Here is a 15,247-nt window from a genome sequence, read left to right as displayed (position 1 = left end):
GTTGCAGCCTAGGGTGTTCCCTGGTCAGGGATTTGGGTTCTGGCTCGTGTTCCAAGGATGCTGGCTGTGATGGGGCCGTTTGGTCTGGCGCAACCGGCTCATTCAGTCATGGCTCTGATTCCGGTGTCCTTTCAACCTTGCGGGTTCTCTCTGTATTTACTGATTCTGCCTCCCCTGCAGCCCCTCCTGCTCTATGGGCCTCACTGTCCCACTGTTCCCTTGGGACCCCTCTGACCTGTCCTCGTCCTGGGAATCGTTTCTCCTGGGAATCGTCGCCATAGCTGGTCGCAGTGGCAGTGCTAGCATTGCCCCCCCCCTCTGTTAGCACCTCGTACGACACGGGGCCAATGACCCTGGTGACTGTGGCGGGTACCCATGCCGGGCATCCCCGCAAATTCTTTGCATACACTGGGTCCTGGGCCACGAAGGTCCGGGAGTTCCTGCCTTCCCCCACCACTACCTCATCCTGAGCGCATAGTAGCGAGGACTGGAAGTTCCCCCCAACTGTCTGCTTTATATACATTATTTACAAAATGGGCCCCACGTGATTGGGTGAATCCGGGATTCTCCTGTAGGGCAATCAGGTTGCGGATTCACTTCCACCTGGAGCTGGATTGGGTGGCTCCTGTGGACCAAACAGACTGCTGAATTCTGGTTCCTATTGTTCTAGAATCAATTAGACTGCTTTATTTTGGATCATACTCAACTCAGTACATAACAGTGAGAGTTCATTTTTGAAAACTTACAGGAAGAAACTCAGAGGGCTTCAGCTCCTGTCATTTGCCTATCTAGCAAACATGCATTGTTGATTTGGTTGCATGGTAAATATCCCACACTTCACAGGCGGGTGGCAGTCCCCTCACAGAGCAGAGCACATCGTCCACAGGAGAGGCAAGGAAAGTCCGCCTTCTCATTCACCTCTCACCCTGAGGACCCTGAGAACTCACACTATTTTTCACCAGGACTTCAGCGCCACGTCTCTAGATCCATGGGGAGTAGTAGGCAGGGGCATGTTGGCAGATGAGGAAGCAGACGGAGGAAGAGGCCTCGTGGCATTCTATGTAGTCTTACAAAAATGTAAATGCTAGTCTTCACACAATATAGGCAAACATTTTCTGATGTCCCCCTTGTGATCCCAAACAGAAGAATGATGTACTACCTTCACCCCCCCCATAGGCCCTGTGGAGGGGCACGCAGTGGCTGCATTTGTCCCCCAGGTCAGCGGTTCCCCACTCCTGGTATAGATTACTAAAGGCCTCCATAGTTTCCCAATTTTCATTCTCCTTTGGCTTCCCTTACGCAGCCAAATGAACAGCTTGGTGATTTTAGAAAGAAATTGTAAAACCGTGTTTCTTCAGCAGGTTCACTGTGAATCCCCTCGTCTTCAGCAGGTACATTGGGTGAGCACCACTTTGAGGCAATCAAAATTTGGGCTAATGTTAGATTTCCCACAAGCTTCAACTGGCACAGCTTGCATCAGCCTGCTGAACCAGTCCAGCTGTTCCAGAACCCTGTTGTCCCAATGGCCAGCAAGAAAACGGCTCTTTTTCAGAAAAAGGTTGCCCACCCTTCTGTCTGAGGGAGAGGTTTTGGATTAAAAAAACATGTTGTTTTCCAACGGGGGAAACCCACCTGATGGCGGCTATCCGAGCCTGTGCAACAAGTAATACGTGTGACTACATTAAGGGGTTAAGGGAGGCTGGTTTAGATTATGTAGGGATTATGATCACTGAAGCAGAGTGCACCAAAGCAATGGACGACAATGCCAATGAGCTGTAGCTGAGGGAAGGCAAACCACCACCACCCTGAAAAACCCACCATTTATGGAAATTGGCGGCCTAGTGGTTGAAGCAGGGGTGGTCTCAGCCTGAGGACTCCCAGGCTTTCTTTCCAGAAGTCTAGAAGCTTCTCCTCAAGGACAGGCTGTATTTGACTTTCATGTTCAAAATAAATATATATGGCAAATAATGTGTTTTGCATTATTTTACCAAATGCAACAATTACTGGGGAAAATAATAGTGCTTGGGGATGGGAGATATGTTTTGCAGGGATTAAATCCAAGGTCAGACTTCCATGTCCAATTTTAACCTAACCCAGAAATAGTACCTTGGTTTAAGAACTTTGCTTCAGGATGAGAACAGAAATCGTGCAGCGTGGCGCAGCAGCAGCTGGAGGCCCCATTAGTTAAAGTGGTGCTTCAGGTTAAGAACAGTTTCAGGTTAAGAACAGACCTCCAGAACGAATTAAGTTCTTAACCCGAGGTACCACTGTACTACCTCCCCCCCCCCCACATAGGCCCTGTGGAGGGGCATGCAGTGGCTGCATTTGGCCCCCAGGTCAGCGGTTCCCCACTCCTGGTATAGATTACTCAAGGCCTCCATAGTTTCCCAATTTTCATTCTCCTTTGGCTTCCCTTACGCAGCCAAATGAACAGCTTGGTGATTTTAGAAAGAAATTGTGAAACCATGTTCCTTCAGCAGGTACAATGTGAATCCCCTCGTCTTCAGCATGTACATTGGGTGAGCACCACTTTGAGGCAATCAAAATTTGGGCTAATATTAGATTTCCCACAAGCTTCAACTGGCACAGCTTCCATCAGCCTGCTGAACCAGTCCAGCTGTTCCAGAACCCTGTTGTCGCAATGGCCAGCAAGATGCCTGTGCGAAGCCTCAAAGCAGGACTGGACAGCAACACCAGGTGTCCCCATCCCGTCCCCCCGCTTGTGATTCCCACCAACTGACATTCACAGGAATACTGTCTCCAACAATTGAGGAAGAACATGGCCAACTTTGTTAGTAGCCATTGTTAGCCTTATCCTCCATTATTTTCTTCTAATCCTCAATCAAACACATCCACGTTGCTGCCCATCTTTACTTCCTGAGAGCAAATTCCAGAGTTTAACCATATGCTATTTCAAACACTACAGTGGACCCTCGGGTTACGTTACCTTTGGGTAACATAACTTTCGGGTTGAGGACGTAGCAGACCAGGAAGTGAGTTTGCCACTCGAGCATACACGGAAGCGCTCTGCGCACCTCACGAATGCCCAGAAGTGCTCCACGGCGCTGTACACATGAGGAGAACAGGCGCCTCAGGTTACGAAGATTTTGGGATACGGCCAGGCCTCCGGAACAGATCCCATTCGTAACTAGAGGTACCACTGTTCTTTCTTCCATCTTTCTCAAATCCTCCAACATTCACTGTCGTTGGCTGCCCACAAATTCTAGTACTGTGAGAAAGGAATAAAAGGTTTTTTCTCTCCTGTTGCACTAAAGCCTTCCTGTGAATTGAAAACTGACTAAACCTCAGGTGTATAGGGAGCTACAAGAACTGCCCCAGTCAAAGGATCTCAGTGCTTGAGGTGTAGCATAAGGGTTTGTGCATTCCTCAAGGCACTTTTGGCTCACATTGCTCAGGAATCAGTGGAAATAAACATAAGCACCTTGAATGTGACGTGGCAGCAAATTGGCAACCAGTGCCACTGTCTCAGCAACAGAGTGACACGTAGGCAGTAGCCTGCTGCCATGAGCACTCTGGCTGCTGTGTTCTGCAATAGCTGCAGCTTCTGGACCTGATACAAAGACAGTGCCAAGGCATGCTGGCATAATCAAGTCTTGAAGTTACCAGTGCATGAACCACTGTGTCCAGGCTGCCAAGCAATTGACCCAGAAATCACTCATTCATAAGGCCTCCAGTTTTTCACGGTTCAAGCTCAGTTTGTTGGCTGTCATGCACCATGGCATCCAAGCACCAATCCAGAGTTTCACTCCAAAACTCCAATTGACTCTTCCCAACAGCTTCATATTGATGTTCAAGAGCCACTGCATACCCTCCAACATTCCTCAGATGAAAAATGGACATTTCTCACTCCCCACAACTGACACTCCTCCCATTTTTGTCCCCCACCCCATGCCCCCACACAGCATTTTCTATCAGAAGAATGGCAAGTTCCACAACCACATCACGAACAGGACACAGCACGTACATCCTCCACTGACCTGAGAATACCCCATTATCCCAGTTTTATTTTATTTCATGTTTGATACATTTACGAAAGAAAAGCATGCACCAATAAATAAATTTTAGAAAGTGGCAACATTGGACACAAACATAAAAGATCTTTGGGGTAGAAGGGAAATCTAGACTCTTTGCACCCCCCCTCCATGCCGCCCAGGGAGGCCTTGCCCTCTGCTTGCCCCTCAGATGCAATGCATTATGTGGGGAAGAGCCTCAGTTTTAGCAGCCTCTCCTGCTTTACCTTTGCCATCTCTGCATATTCTAAGGCTTTCACCATCCATTCTTCCCTTCAGGGTATTCTCACAACTTTACACCTCTGAGCATAAAGATCCCTTGCCACTCTAGCTGCATACATAAACAGAGTTTGGAAATTTGCTGACCAATATCGCCTGCCAGAAGGGTTCGGGACTCTTGGAAAAGTCAGTTTGATTCCCCCCCCCCCCGTCCCTATATTATATATCATACCTCCCAAAAGCTTAGCCTTCCTACAGGTCTACCACATGAGACAGAATGGCCCCATGCAATTCTTACATTTCCAACATTTTTTTGGAGCCCAATGTCACTCTCCCCACCCCCTCCATTGTGATTACCAACATCTGGGAGTCGCATTCTTCTTAGAAGAAACAATGTGAAGAATCTAAGCTGACAGTAAATTATGTAGCAGCATTATATATTACACAAATATATGCATAATACAGTGGTACCTCAGGTTAAGAACTTACTTCAGGGTATTCTCACAATTTTCCAGCTATGAGCATAAAGATCCCTTGATTTGGAATTTTGCTGATCAATATCCCCAGCCAGAAGGGTTCTCAACTCTTGGAAAAATCAGTCTGATTTTTTATTTTTTAAAAATCATTATATAACATGTCCAAAAAGACCTTACCCTCCTTGCAGGTCCACCCCATGTGACAGAATGACCCCTTGCAATATTTACATTTCCAACACTTATTAGGTGCATTCTTATACATTTGAGCTAACCTCTTTGTGTTGAATGGTTTATTTAAATATTAAGGTTCCTTATTGTTTTACAAGATGTGTATCTCTTTAAAGGCCAGAGCAAATATCATGACCTAGTTTTACAGCAGTGAAACAGTATAGCAGATGCTGTTAAGTTGTGTTAATTAAGCTGTGTCAGCAATTGGATATAGTATACAGTAGTACCTCTGGTTAAGAACTTAATTCGTTCCGGAGGTCTGTTTTTAACCTGAAACTGTTCTTAACCTGAGGTACCACGTTAGCTAATGGGGCCTCCCGCTGCCACTGGGCTGCCGCCGCCTGATTTCTGTTCTCATCCTGAAGCAAAGTTCTTAACCCGAGGTACTATTTCTGAGTTAACAGAGCCTGTAACCTGAAGCATCTGTAACCCGAGATACCACTGTACTAACATTGCACCAAGAAAACTCTCCCAGGACATCTGTGGTGCTGCCACTCTCCATCTCTCATTGTCCAAATGCCAAATCCACATCATTCACGATGTCTTTGAGTTTCATCAGCATCACAAGAGAAACCAAAGCAAAGGACGTGGAGCTGTGCTTGTGTATATCCAGTAAAAGATAGTCCCTTAAATCTGCAATCTCCTCTGGACACAGACCTGCAACCCCCCCACCTGCTGTTAACTTTGTTGTTGTTTAGTTGTTTAGTCATGTCCGACTCTTCATGACCCCCTGGACCAGAGCACCCCAGGCACTCCTGTCACCCACTGCCTCCCACAGTTTGGTCAAATTCATGTTAATGGCTTTGAGAACACTGTCCAACAATCTTGTCTTCTGTCGTACCCTTCTCCTGCCCTCAATCTTTCCCAGCATCAGGGTCTGTTCCAGGGAGTCTTCTCTTCTCATAAGGTGGCAAAAGTATCGGAGCCTCAACTTCAGGATCTGTCCTTCCAGTGAGCACTCAGGGCTGATTTCTTCAGAATGGATAGGTTTGATCTTTTTGCAGTCCATGGGACTCTCTTAACTCTAATCAACTTATTTTAAAGAGCAAGTGGACCAATTCTTTACCCCAAACAAGTGCATTTAATGGGATGGAGGGGATCCAGGTCACTGTGCATTTTATTACTGTACCACAAGGGAAACTGTGGACAGACATTTGTCCCCTTTTCAAAAAAGTTTATGCTGTCAGGGAAACTGCCTTGGCTTCCAGAAGCCTAATCCAATTTCAGTGCTGTAACCTGATGGGACCCGTTTCCCCACATCCAGGGTTGAGAAATTGAGGCTGGCACAGATTAGGAGGGACGTGTCCTTGGAGTTATTGGAAGGGGGAAGAGATTTAATTGCTTTTCAACACTGTGCTTTACATTATGGTATAGCATAATTAGAATTCTAGCAATTTATGACACTGTCCTGAATCCATTGTTCCTGGTGCTGGCAAAGTGCTCCTTGCAATCCTCTATAAATTCCTCCAACTAAGCCTCTTCATGCATCAGTTCCTTGCTTGGCCCAGTGCTGTTCTCGAACTCTTTCCTGCCTTTTCTGCTCTCTAGAATGATGAAGACACTCCTGATCTCCTGCCTCCTCTTGGCCCTGCTTCCTCCAGGTGAGCAGAACCACATCCGCTGTGCTGTTCGTCATGTTTCCAGGAAGGAACGAAGCGGGGGGGGGCGGTCAGCCATTAAAGCAGGATGAGGAAGGAACCAGGACTTGTGGTTCCTTTGAAAGGGAGAGGAATAAAGCACAAGGCCAGATTACAAAGGATCCTCAATGATATATTGTTTTGTTCCCAATATTCAATTTTTATTTAACCAAATGCGTACAGAGAGCTGTGGCATCCCCAAGTACATTGAGGGAGCGAGAAAGGCAGTAATTCTCTCTTCGATGAACCAGAATCCTAGCTCATATTTAAAGCAAAGAGTAAGTTTCTTGCATTTGTAGAAATTTATGATAGGAGACAATGTATAGGCACTATTCTTCTCATATTTTGGAGGGGAATTATCCTGCCCCCCCATGAAATCTTTTAGTTTGCTGGTGTTACACACCACCCCAATCTCTCAGTGGAGTCAGGTTCCAGGGGTACCAGATGTGCTTACAAGAGTCTGTCATGTTTGCTGGTGCTGATGGGAGTTGTAGTACAACAACTTCGGGAGGGTTAAAGGTTTCCCCACACCTTCTCTACTGGTCCTCTCCCTCAGACTGCATGAGCCATCTTGGACAATCATTCTCTGGTCTATGCAAGGCCCACCCCCATTCAGAGTTTAAGAACTACAGAAGGAACATATATAGAAAGCATTATGTAGCTGAACAATGATCCATCTAGTCTACCCTCTTGTTCTTGCCATGGGTCCTATGGGAAGCCCCTAAGAAAGATCTGAGTGCAACAGCTCACTTTCTGTGGTTTCCAGTAACTAATATTCAGACAAATAGTGCCTACAATATTGCAGGGGAAAAAATATCAATTGAGGATGGTAACCATGTATGTATCTAGTCTGCTGTTGAAGCTATCCAAGTCAGTGGCTTTGGCTGCCTCTCGTAAGATGAAGTTTGTAGCAGAAAGTGTTCATGTACCTTGACACAGACCTATTCTTCCTACACAGTTACTAAAGTTTTCTGAACCCATTTTTCCCCTGTCTGCAGTGGCATCTCTGATATGTGAGTCTTGTTTCGGTCAAGGAAAAGATTGCAGAAATGCCACCACTGAGGAGTGTGACGATTCCAGTGACCAGTCCTGCTTGTCTGCCAGTGGAGAAGGCAAACTGTGTAAGTGAGAAGAACTTTCAACCTCTTTGATCACCAAAACGTAAACCCCCTGACTCACTGTCTAAGGCCATATCTTAGCCACAAGCCACGGAACATGACTTTTCATAAAGTGGTGTTCTAGGTTCTGCATTGCCTGTAGGAGCAGGGAAGAAATTCAAGTCAGTTCATACTTAAAGGTGCGTTTACTCAATTGGCAGAGCAAAACAAAGCCATCCTTCAGAATCTGCCCTTCTCCCATTTTTGCAATTCACTTGTCCAGCCATGTAATCAATAGACAAATGCACACACTAGGGTAAAGTGTGCATACAATAACCTACAACAGCTTTTGTAGTTGGAGACAGTTTGTCAGGTTCCCATCTCCCAGGCCAAGTGAAAAATGACCTGCAAGTGTCTGCCAGGATTCACAGCCAATATAGCCAACAAACATCCTGCCCCCCCCCCAAGGGGGAAACCATGACTACTTAAATCAGTATGACCCTGCAGATAGGGCCTAAGAGTAAAAATTACATTCACACTAAATGTTGATGGGGGGTGGGGGGAGTTGGAAACTGATATGAAAATGTGGAGAAATGAACTTAAAATAAGAAACCAAGAGAAACTGACACTGACATGTTGCCCCTTCCTAATTGCCTGTAGTACATGCTCCCTTTATGAGCTCCAGAATCGATTCTCATTGGTCCAGTTACAGGGTGGATTTGGTTTCAATCACGATTTAAATCACAAGTCAGTAAGACTTGATTTATTTATTTATTTTAAAGAAAGACTCATTCTTACTGGTATAATCTTAATATTTACGAGATGAAGGTTTTGTTTTTGGAATAATAAAGTTTCAGAGTAGTTTTTACAGTTATATCAAAAATTTGGTTATACTATTAGAAATACATTGACAGATAATTATGAAATTTTAGTGAGGTTTAATAAATTAACTGTTTATATTTGGACAACTTTTCTGCTGTACTTTATTGGAAGGAAAAAATAATCATTTCATTAAAAACAATTTAAACAATTTATTTAACTAAAACAATAACATTATAGCATATGTATCCATGTTTCTTAACTGATGTGGTTAAATGATTTTTTAAGAATTACCTTGGAGGGAGTTATAGCAAACAAGAAAAACTTAAAACAAATCCTTATTTCCTGATGAGGATAGCCTTTGGACTATAATGTAACTTAAATAGGTTCTCCAAACAGCCAAAGGTTCTCCATTCCTGACTCACATTCAACAAATAGATAAAACTGGAGAAATCTCTTTCTGCTCCAAGCAGGGCCTGCTCAACACAACTGGATACCTGAGGCAAACCATGAAATGTTCCCCACCCCGCAGACCCAGAAGAAAGGGTGACTGAAGATTAGGCCTGGGCGATTTATTGATATATCACCCCAGGACCGGTATGAGGGGCAGACCGTGATGACAGCTTCACTCAGCAGTAAATCGGTGGGGAAACCTCGCCTATCCTGAGTCCCTCTGCCTCCAGCACCCAGCACACTGAGGGAAAACTAAACAAGCAGCAACCTGGAGCTGGAGGCAGAGGGACTCAGGAGGGGTGGCAGTTTCATGAAAGATATATCGCTGAGTGAAATCACCATCGTGTTCTGTCCTTCAAACCGGCAGTGGGAGAAACAAGCTGCATGACGAGGCTTATAAAGGTTATTCCTCCCTCCCTCCCTCCTTAAACTGCTTGGGTTAAGAGCACACCGCTGCCCTCGCCTCAGCCAAGCAATTTTGCGGAAACCCCAAATGAGCCAGTAGTGGGGCAGGGGCTCAGTTAAAGTGCTCCTCCTCCCCAGCTGCCAGAGCCTGGGTGGAGTGCAGGCTCCGGCCAGAGACAGCCTTGGCTGCCACCTGCCTGCTTTTTCAGCACAGGAGGAAAGACGGAAGCCACTCTGCCAGTCGAAGGCAGCCAGGCAGTGCAGGCAGCCCTGCAAGGCACAGGTAGGGTGGCTTTGCAGCCTTCGCTTTGCTAATGACCACCCCACAAGGAAAGAGGCAGTGTGCCTGCACGGGCACCAGCGAGGCGGAGGGAGCCTCAGAAAGAAGCTCCGAGGTGGTATTTGATGTAGGTGGCACTGTGGGTTAAACCACAGAGCCTAGGACTTGCTGATCAGAATGTCAGTGGTTCGAATCCCCGCGACAGGGTGAGCTCCCGTTGCTCGGTCCCTTCTCCTGCCAACCTGGCAGTTCGAAAGCACATCAAAGTGCAAGTAGATAAATAGGTACCGCTCCGGCGTTAAGGTAAACGGTGTTTCCGTGCACTACTCTAGTTCACCAGAAGTGGCTTAGTCATGGTGGCACATGACCCGGAAGCTGTACGCCAGCACCCTCGGCCAATAAAGCAGCCAATAAAGCGAGATTAGCACCGCAACCCCAGAGTCGGTCACGACTGGACCTAATGGTCAGGTGTCCCTTTACCTTTTAAACTTACGATGGGGGAAATCTGAAACCAGCGAGATGAACTGTTTGAAAAGGACTGGAGTAAATTTGTACAATATATGAATAGACATTGCAAACATTTTAAAACATTTGCAGGATTAATTTAAAATATTTTGTTAGGTTATGATTTGTTACCTGTTTATAAATATTAGAAGTAAGTCTTTTAAGTATGGAGATAAAGTAAATAGGGTGATTTAGAAATGCGAAATAAAAGTGATTGCATATGGAAGTCAGGGAGGGGGATGGGAGGAAGTCAATGCTCAATTTGAGCAAACATATATGTGATGAAGAAAATTTTTTTGGCTGTTATAAAGGGAAAAAGAAATTTTAATAAACATTATATTAAAAAAGAAAAAGGAAGGAGCTCCAAGGTCCCTGTCACGAACAACAGGGACATGGGGTGGCTCAAATGGGGGAGAGGAACTGACGAGGAGGTGGCAGATCTTGCCTCCAAGGATCACACCACAGCTTCAAAGGCAGCAGCATCAGGCAATGCTTTTCTTGGTGGTCAGATCCCCTGCCCCTCTGGATCCTGCCACATAAGGTGATCATCAATCCTTGCCTCATGGGTGGACCAGCCCTATCTCTAGGTCTAGTTGTTTCCTATTCCAATTCTTTCTTTTATAGCACTTTTGGGGTCAAGAGTGGTTATCAAGTCCTGCATCGATACAGAGTTGTGTGATGCAGACTATGCCAGTGTCTCCATAACCTCATCACTGTACACCCTGATCAAGGTCTCCTGCTGCAAGACAGATATGTGCAACAGCGGACCTCCCGAAAGTAAGTATCATCATCAGGAAAGCTGGTCTCACAAAACTCAAGTAATGAGAGAGGTCAAAGAAAGACAAACAAGTTTTTGGCAGTATCCTGATGTCAGGGACTGGCTAGACAAGGAGGAGTGGTGACAGCCAGTCGCTCCAGGAGGTGCCTGAGGGTGACACTAGGAAAGAAGATTTCAAACCTGATTCAGACTGGTGGGACAGGGAGGAGCCACTGACAGAGGGAACCAGAAGGGAAGCATTGGAGCCATAGTATGGGGGTGGCGGGAACTAATAGAACAAAACCCAAAATCCCAATAAAAAGATTACCTGAACAACATACAGCATCTATTAGCAAAAATTACAAGGGAGCATAACAGTTTTACCTTAGTGCTAGAAACACCCCTCCCATAATGTTACTCACAGTTCCTCTCCTGCAGCAGCTTCTGGTGTTTACATCCTATGCTTTCCTCCAAAAAGCTTGAGCTCCTGCTCACCTTTTTAGCCTCAAAATATCCAGTGAAATAGGTCAAGCTAAGAGATGGTTCCTGGCCCCAGGCCACTCAGCAAGTGTCATGGCTACAGTGGAATTTGAACCCTGGTCTCCTAGATTGGTTTCCCGCAGTTCTAGCCCCCAAACATAGAGCGACCCATTTTCTTTGATGCATTTGCATTTGTAGAGATATTTTTAGTGGGACAGGCCCCTGTCCTTCTTGTATGGGAAGGAACTGATTTCTTTTAGGTTTGCATTCAGGGAATTGATATGTTCAGGTTAAAGCAAATGCTAAGAAAGATGTATTAGATGCAATGGGCTCCAGTGCCACCTAATTACTAAGCTATAGAGGAACACTATCTACACAAAGGGGAGAACCAGGTGGTGCAAAGAATAAAAAGTTTAAAAAATTACATTTGTTGCTCCACTCACTTTCACAACAGGCCCTGCCACTGGCATGTGGCCTTGAGAAGCTTGCCTAGAAGGAAATGTGGCCCTCAATGAAAACAGTTAATATGAAGGTTCAGTCTGTAAGCCCCGGCTAGGCACCTGGCATACACCAGCTGCTGACGCAGGCCTGTATCACCATCTTTTTCAAACTAGAGACAGAAGCTAGAGTTGGGATTTGAACCAAGAACCCCAAAGCTGGAAGTTGCGCTGAGCTGGAGCCTGGCTTAGTGAGCTACCATGAATTGCAAACTGAGACCCTCAGGTGCAGAGGAAGATAGGAATAACAGCACACCAGTCCTGCTCTTTGCTTGGTCGTTTGGAAGCAATCCCACTTAATGGGATCATGAAGGGCTTGAGTGCTCATTTTGCGCCTTGGTTTCCTTCCCTGAAGCCGGCGTTGAGGTAAAATTTGATAGCCATCGTGGAGCGTATTAGTCGGTGATCTGTCCAGCAGTTGTTGGCACTCGTCATTGCTCTGGTAAGGAGCACATCATGGCGATCTTTACCACAGACAATGACATAGTCTAAGAGGTGCCAGTGGCTTGATCAAGGATGCCACCATGAAGTTTTAAATTTATTTTTCTGTCAAAATAGTGTGTTGGTAATAATAAGATTGTGCGCTGCACATATTGTCAAATTTAAAATCACCCAGGAGGATGAGTTTATTTTCCTTAGGCATTTCTGATAGGACTGTATCCAGCTGAGAGTAAAATTTTTCTTTAATGCCTTCATTGGCATCCAGTGTTGGTGCATAAGCACTTATAATAGCAGCCTATTGGTTTTTGGTGAGCTTTATTTGGGGGGTTGAGAGTCACTCATTATTACTGTTAGAGACTTCTGACAGGAGCTTCACAAGATTGTTTTTGATAGCGTGCAAACCCACTCACCACGACAAGGTGATGATGCAGTGAGTGAGAAGGCAGTATGTTACCTCTGGATTGGCCAGGCCTTCTACAAACATTCGCAACATGGGCTCCTGCCTTCGCCAACAGAACAGGGCTTTCTAAGAGGATATCTGCATTATTTAACAACATAGAATAGTAAAAGACAAACTGCAGATAGAACAAAACCAAAAACCATGCATCAGTAACAAGATTACTTGAACAGCATGCAGCATTCATGAACAAATATTACAAGGAAGCTTCACAGTTCTACCTTAGTCCTAGAAACATTCCTCACATGATGTTACTCACAGTCCCTCTCCAGCAGCTTCTGATATTTACAACCCTACTCTTTCCTTCAAAGACCCCTCATGCTCTCCATTTTAGCCTCAAACACCCATGTAAAATAAGTCAGGCTAAGGGGCAGTGTCTGGCCCCAGGTCACCCAGCAAGTGTTGTGGCTCAAGTGCAGATTTGACCTCTAGTCTCCTCCCACCCTTGTTCCTGATGTAGATGTTCACATTCCCTTGTTCCTGATGTAGATCTTCACTCACCCCTCCTTCCTTGGTGGGAGGAGGCACCATTTTGTGGTTCACCTTAGCATTCCCAACACTCTAGTGTAAGTTTTTTATTGTAAACGCTATAACAACACTAGGACAAAGAATTCTGGGAGTGGTAGTTTCTTAAGGGTGCTGAGGGTTAATTGGAAAACCCCTATTTCCCTCACAGAGCTATGGATTAGCAAACAAACCCCACACAATAGCTCTTATTAGCTGGCATTTTTTCTTAGGTGAAATCATTATTTTACCAAAACTAAGCACATGTTTTCCCAGAAGTGATTTTTAAGGATAAAACTACTAAGAGCTTTCTTTCTCTTTACCGCTCTAAGGAAGAGGGCCATTTTGTAGATTTTTATCATCGTTTGTGTGCATCTGTGGCTACCATTTTGTCTCTCAGAATGCCCCCCAATGCTGCTCAGTGCTAAGCCCAATTGCTTAAAGTGATATCCCTGTGCTTGAAATGTGTGCTGTGAATGTGGCCCCTGTCAGAAATCTCTTGCACCATGCCTTGATGTAGCCGTGGATGAATGGAGCATGGCTGAAGCACTCCACTTGCAGAAGTGCTAGAAGGTGGTACGCATCCATCTTGGAAGGGGAAGCACAATTCCCACCCCTCATGTACAGCAAGTTGTGGTTTGCATCTGCAAAAGAAATACATTGACTAATTGCAATGTTGGTGTGGTGTGGTGATTGTTTTCCAGTGCCTGAGACTGACACAAGGGAGCCCAATGGGCTGGAGTGCCCGAGTTGTATCGCCATCTTTTCAGACAAGTGTGAGGGCAGGAAGAACGTCAGCTGCAGAAATGAGGAGGACCAATGCTTCCACATTGGGGCTAGCATGAACTTCGGTGAGTCTTGCATGATGGAGTGCAGCTAGTGCCCCATCTGTACTAAACATTTAAAGCATAGATTTTGTTAAATAAAAATACATCTTTAAATTTGCACTTTAAATTGGAGGGGGAGGGGGAGGATGGAGACCCACAGACCCAGGGGCCAAAGGCATTCCTCTAAGACTCTCTCTCTCTGGCCTTTGGGATCCACCTTAGCCACACCTCCTTTCCCTAGGCCACACCCCTCACAAGCCCCACTTCATACCCTACCTGTATGCTTTGGCCTGGCTGGATTGTTGCCCCTGAACTCTTGGTTACCTGGAGGGAGAACATAGAGGGGGGGTTGAATGTATCTAGAAAATAGCCTGCCGTGTAAAGGTTAATTTTACATATGTTTCCATTGGCCTGTGGACCTCCCAGAAGGTCACCCAGACTGGAAAAAGGCTCTTGGTCTGAGAAAAGTTGCCCACCCTTCTGTTTGAGGGAGTGGATTTTGGATTCCAAAAATATATGTGTATGTTTTTCCCAACAGGGGGAGCCAGCATCCCGGGTGCTATCCGAGGCTGTGGAACAGCTAGTTTGTGTGACTACACTCAGGGGTTGATGGACACTGATCTTGAATCATTAGGACTTGAGATCACTCAATTAGAGTGCACTGACGCAATGGGTAATGATGCCACAGAAGACACCACCGTTTCGCCTAGGGGTTGAAGAAGGGGTGGTCTCAGCCTGAGGACTCCCAGGCTTTCTTTCTAGAAGCTCCTCCTCAAAGACAGGCTGTATTTGACTTTCATGCACAAATGAGGTCATTGAATCATGCCCAAAATAAATATATATGGCAAATCATGTATGTTGTATCATTTTACCAAAAGGAACATTTGTTGGGGAAAATAATAGTGCTTGGAGATGGCAGATAGCTTTGGCAGCGGGCAGGGATGACTTTCAGGTCCAATTTGAATCAATAATTAGTCGACTTTGGGTGGTGCATCCCATTTCTCCACTTAAGGTAAAATGGGGAGAAAAAAGAAATGGAAGGAAGATAAAGTCCCTACAAGAGAAGAATGGCAGAATTTGGGCTGCCTTGCTGTCAAGAGTGGTCTATCCCATTTCGCCACTAGAGGTAAAATGG

The 15,247-nt window shown here is 45.6% G+C and overlaps 1 protein-coding gene across 1 annotated transcript; it reads left to right on the top strand.

The window, feature by feature from the left end:
* Nucleotides 1-6,503: 6,503 nt before the first annotated feature.
* LOC128419062 (phospholipase A2 inhibitor NAI-like) lies at nucleotides 6,504-14,829 on the top strand. The gene is made up of 5 exons (XM_053399353.1): nucleotides 6,504-6,555; nucleotides 7,590-7,712; nucleotides 10,774-10,926; nucleotides 13,990-14,136; nucleotides 14,651-14,829. The coding sequence occupies exons 1-5, from the start codon at nucleotides 6,504-6,506 to the stop codon at nucleotides 14,827-14,829; spliced, it is 654 nt and encodes a 217-aa protein (XP_053255328.1).
* The last annotated feature ends 418 nt before the right edge of the window (nucleotides 14,830-15,247 follow it).

Source organism: Podarcis raffonei, chromosome 8 (assembly GCF_027172205.1).
Source record: "Podarcis raffonei isolate rPodRaf1 chromosome 8, rPodRaf1.pri, whole genome shotgun sequence".
Lineage (NCBI taxonomy): Eukaryota > Metazoa > Chordata > Lepidosauria > Squamata > Lacertidae > Podarcis > Podarcis raffonei.
The sequence above is the reverse complement of the archived record's forward strand: the minus strand, read 5'-3'. Positions and strand labels throughout refer to the sequence as shown.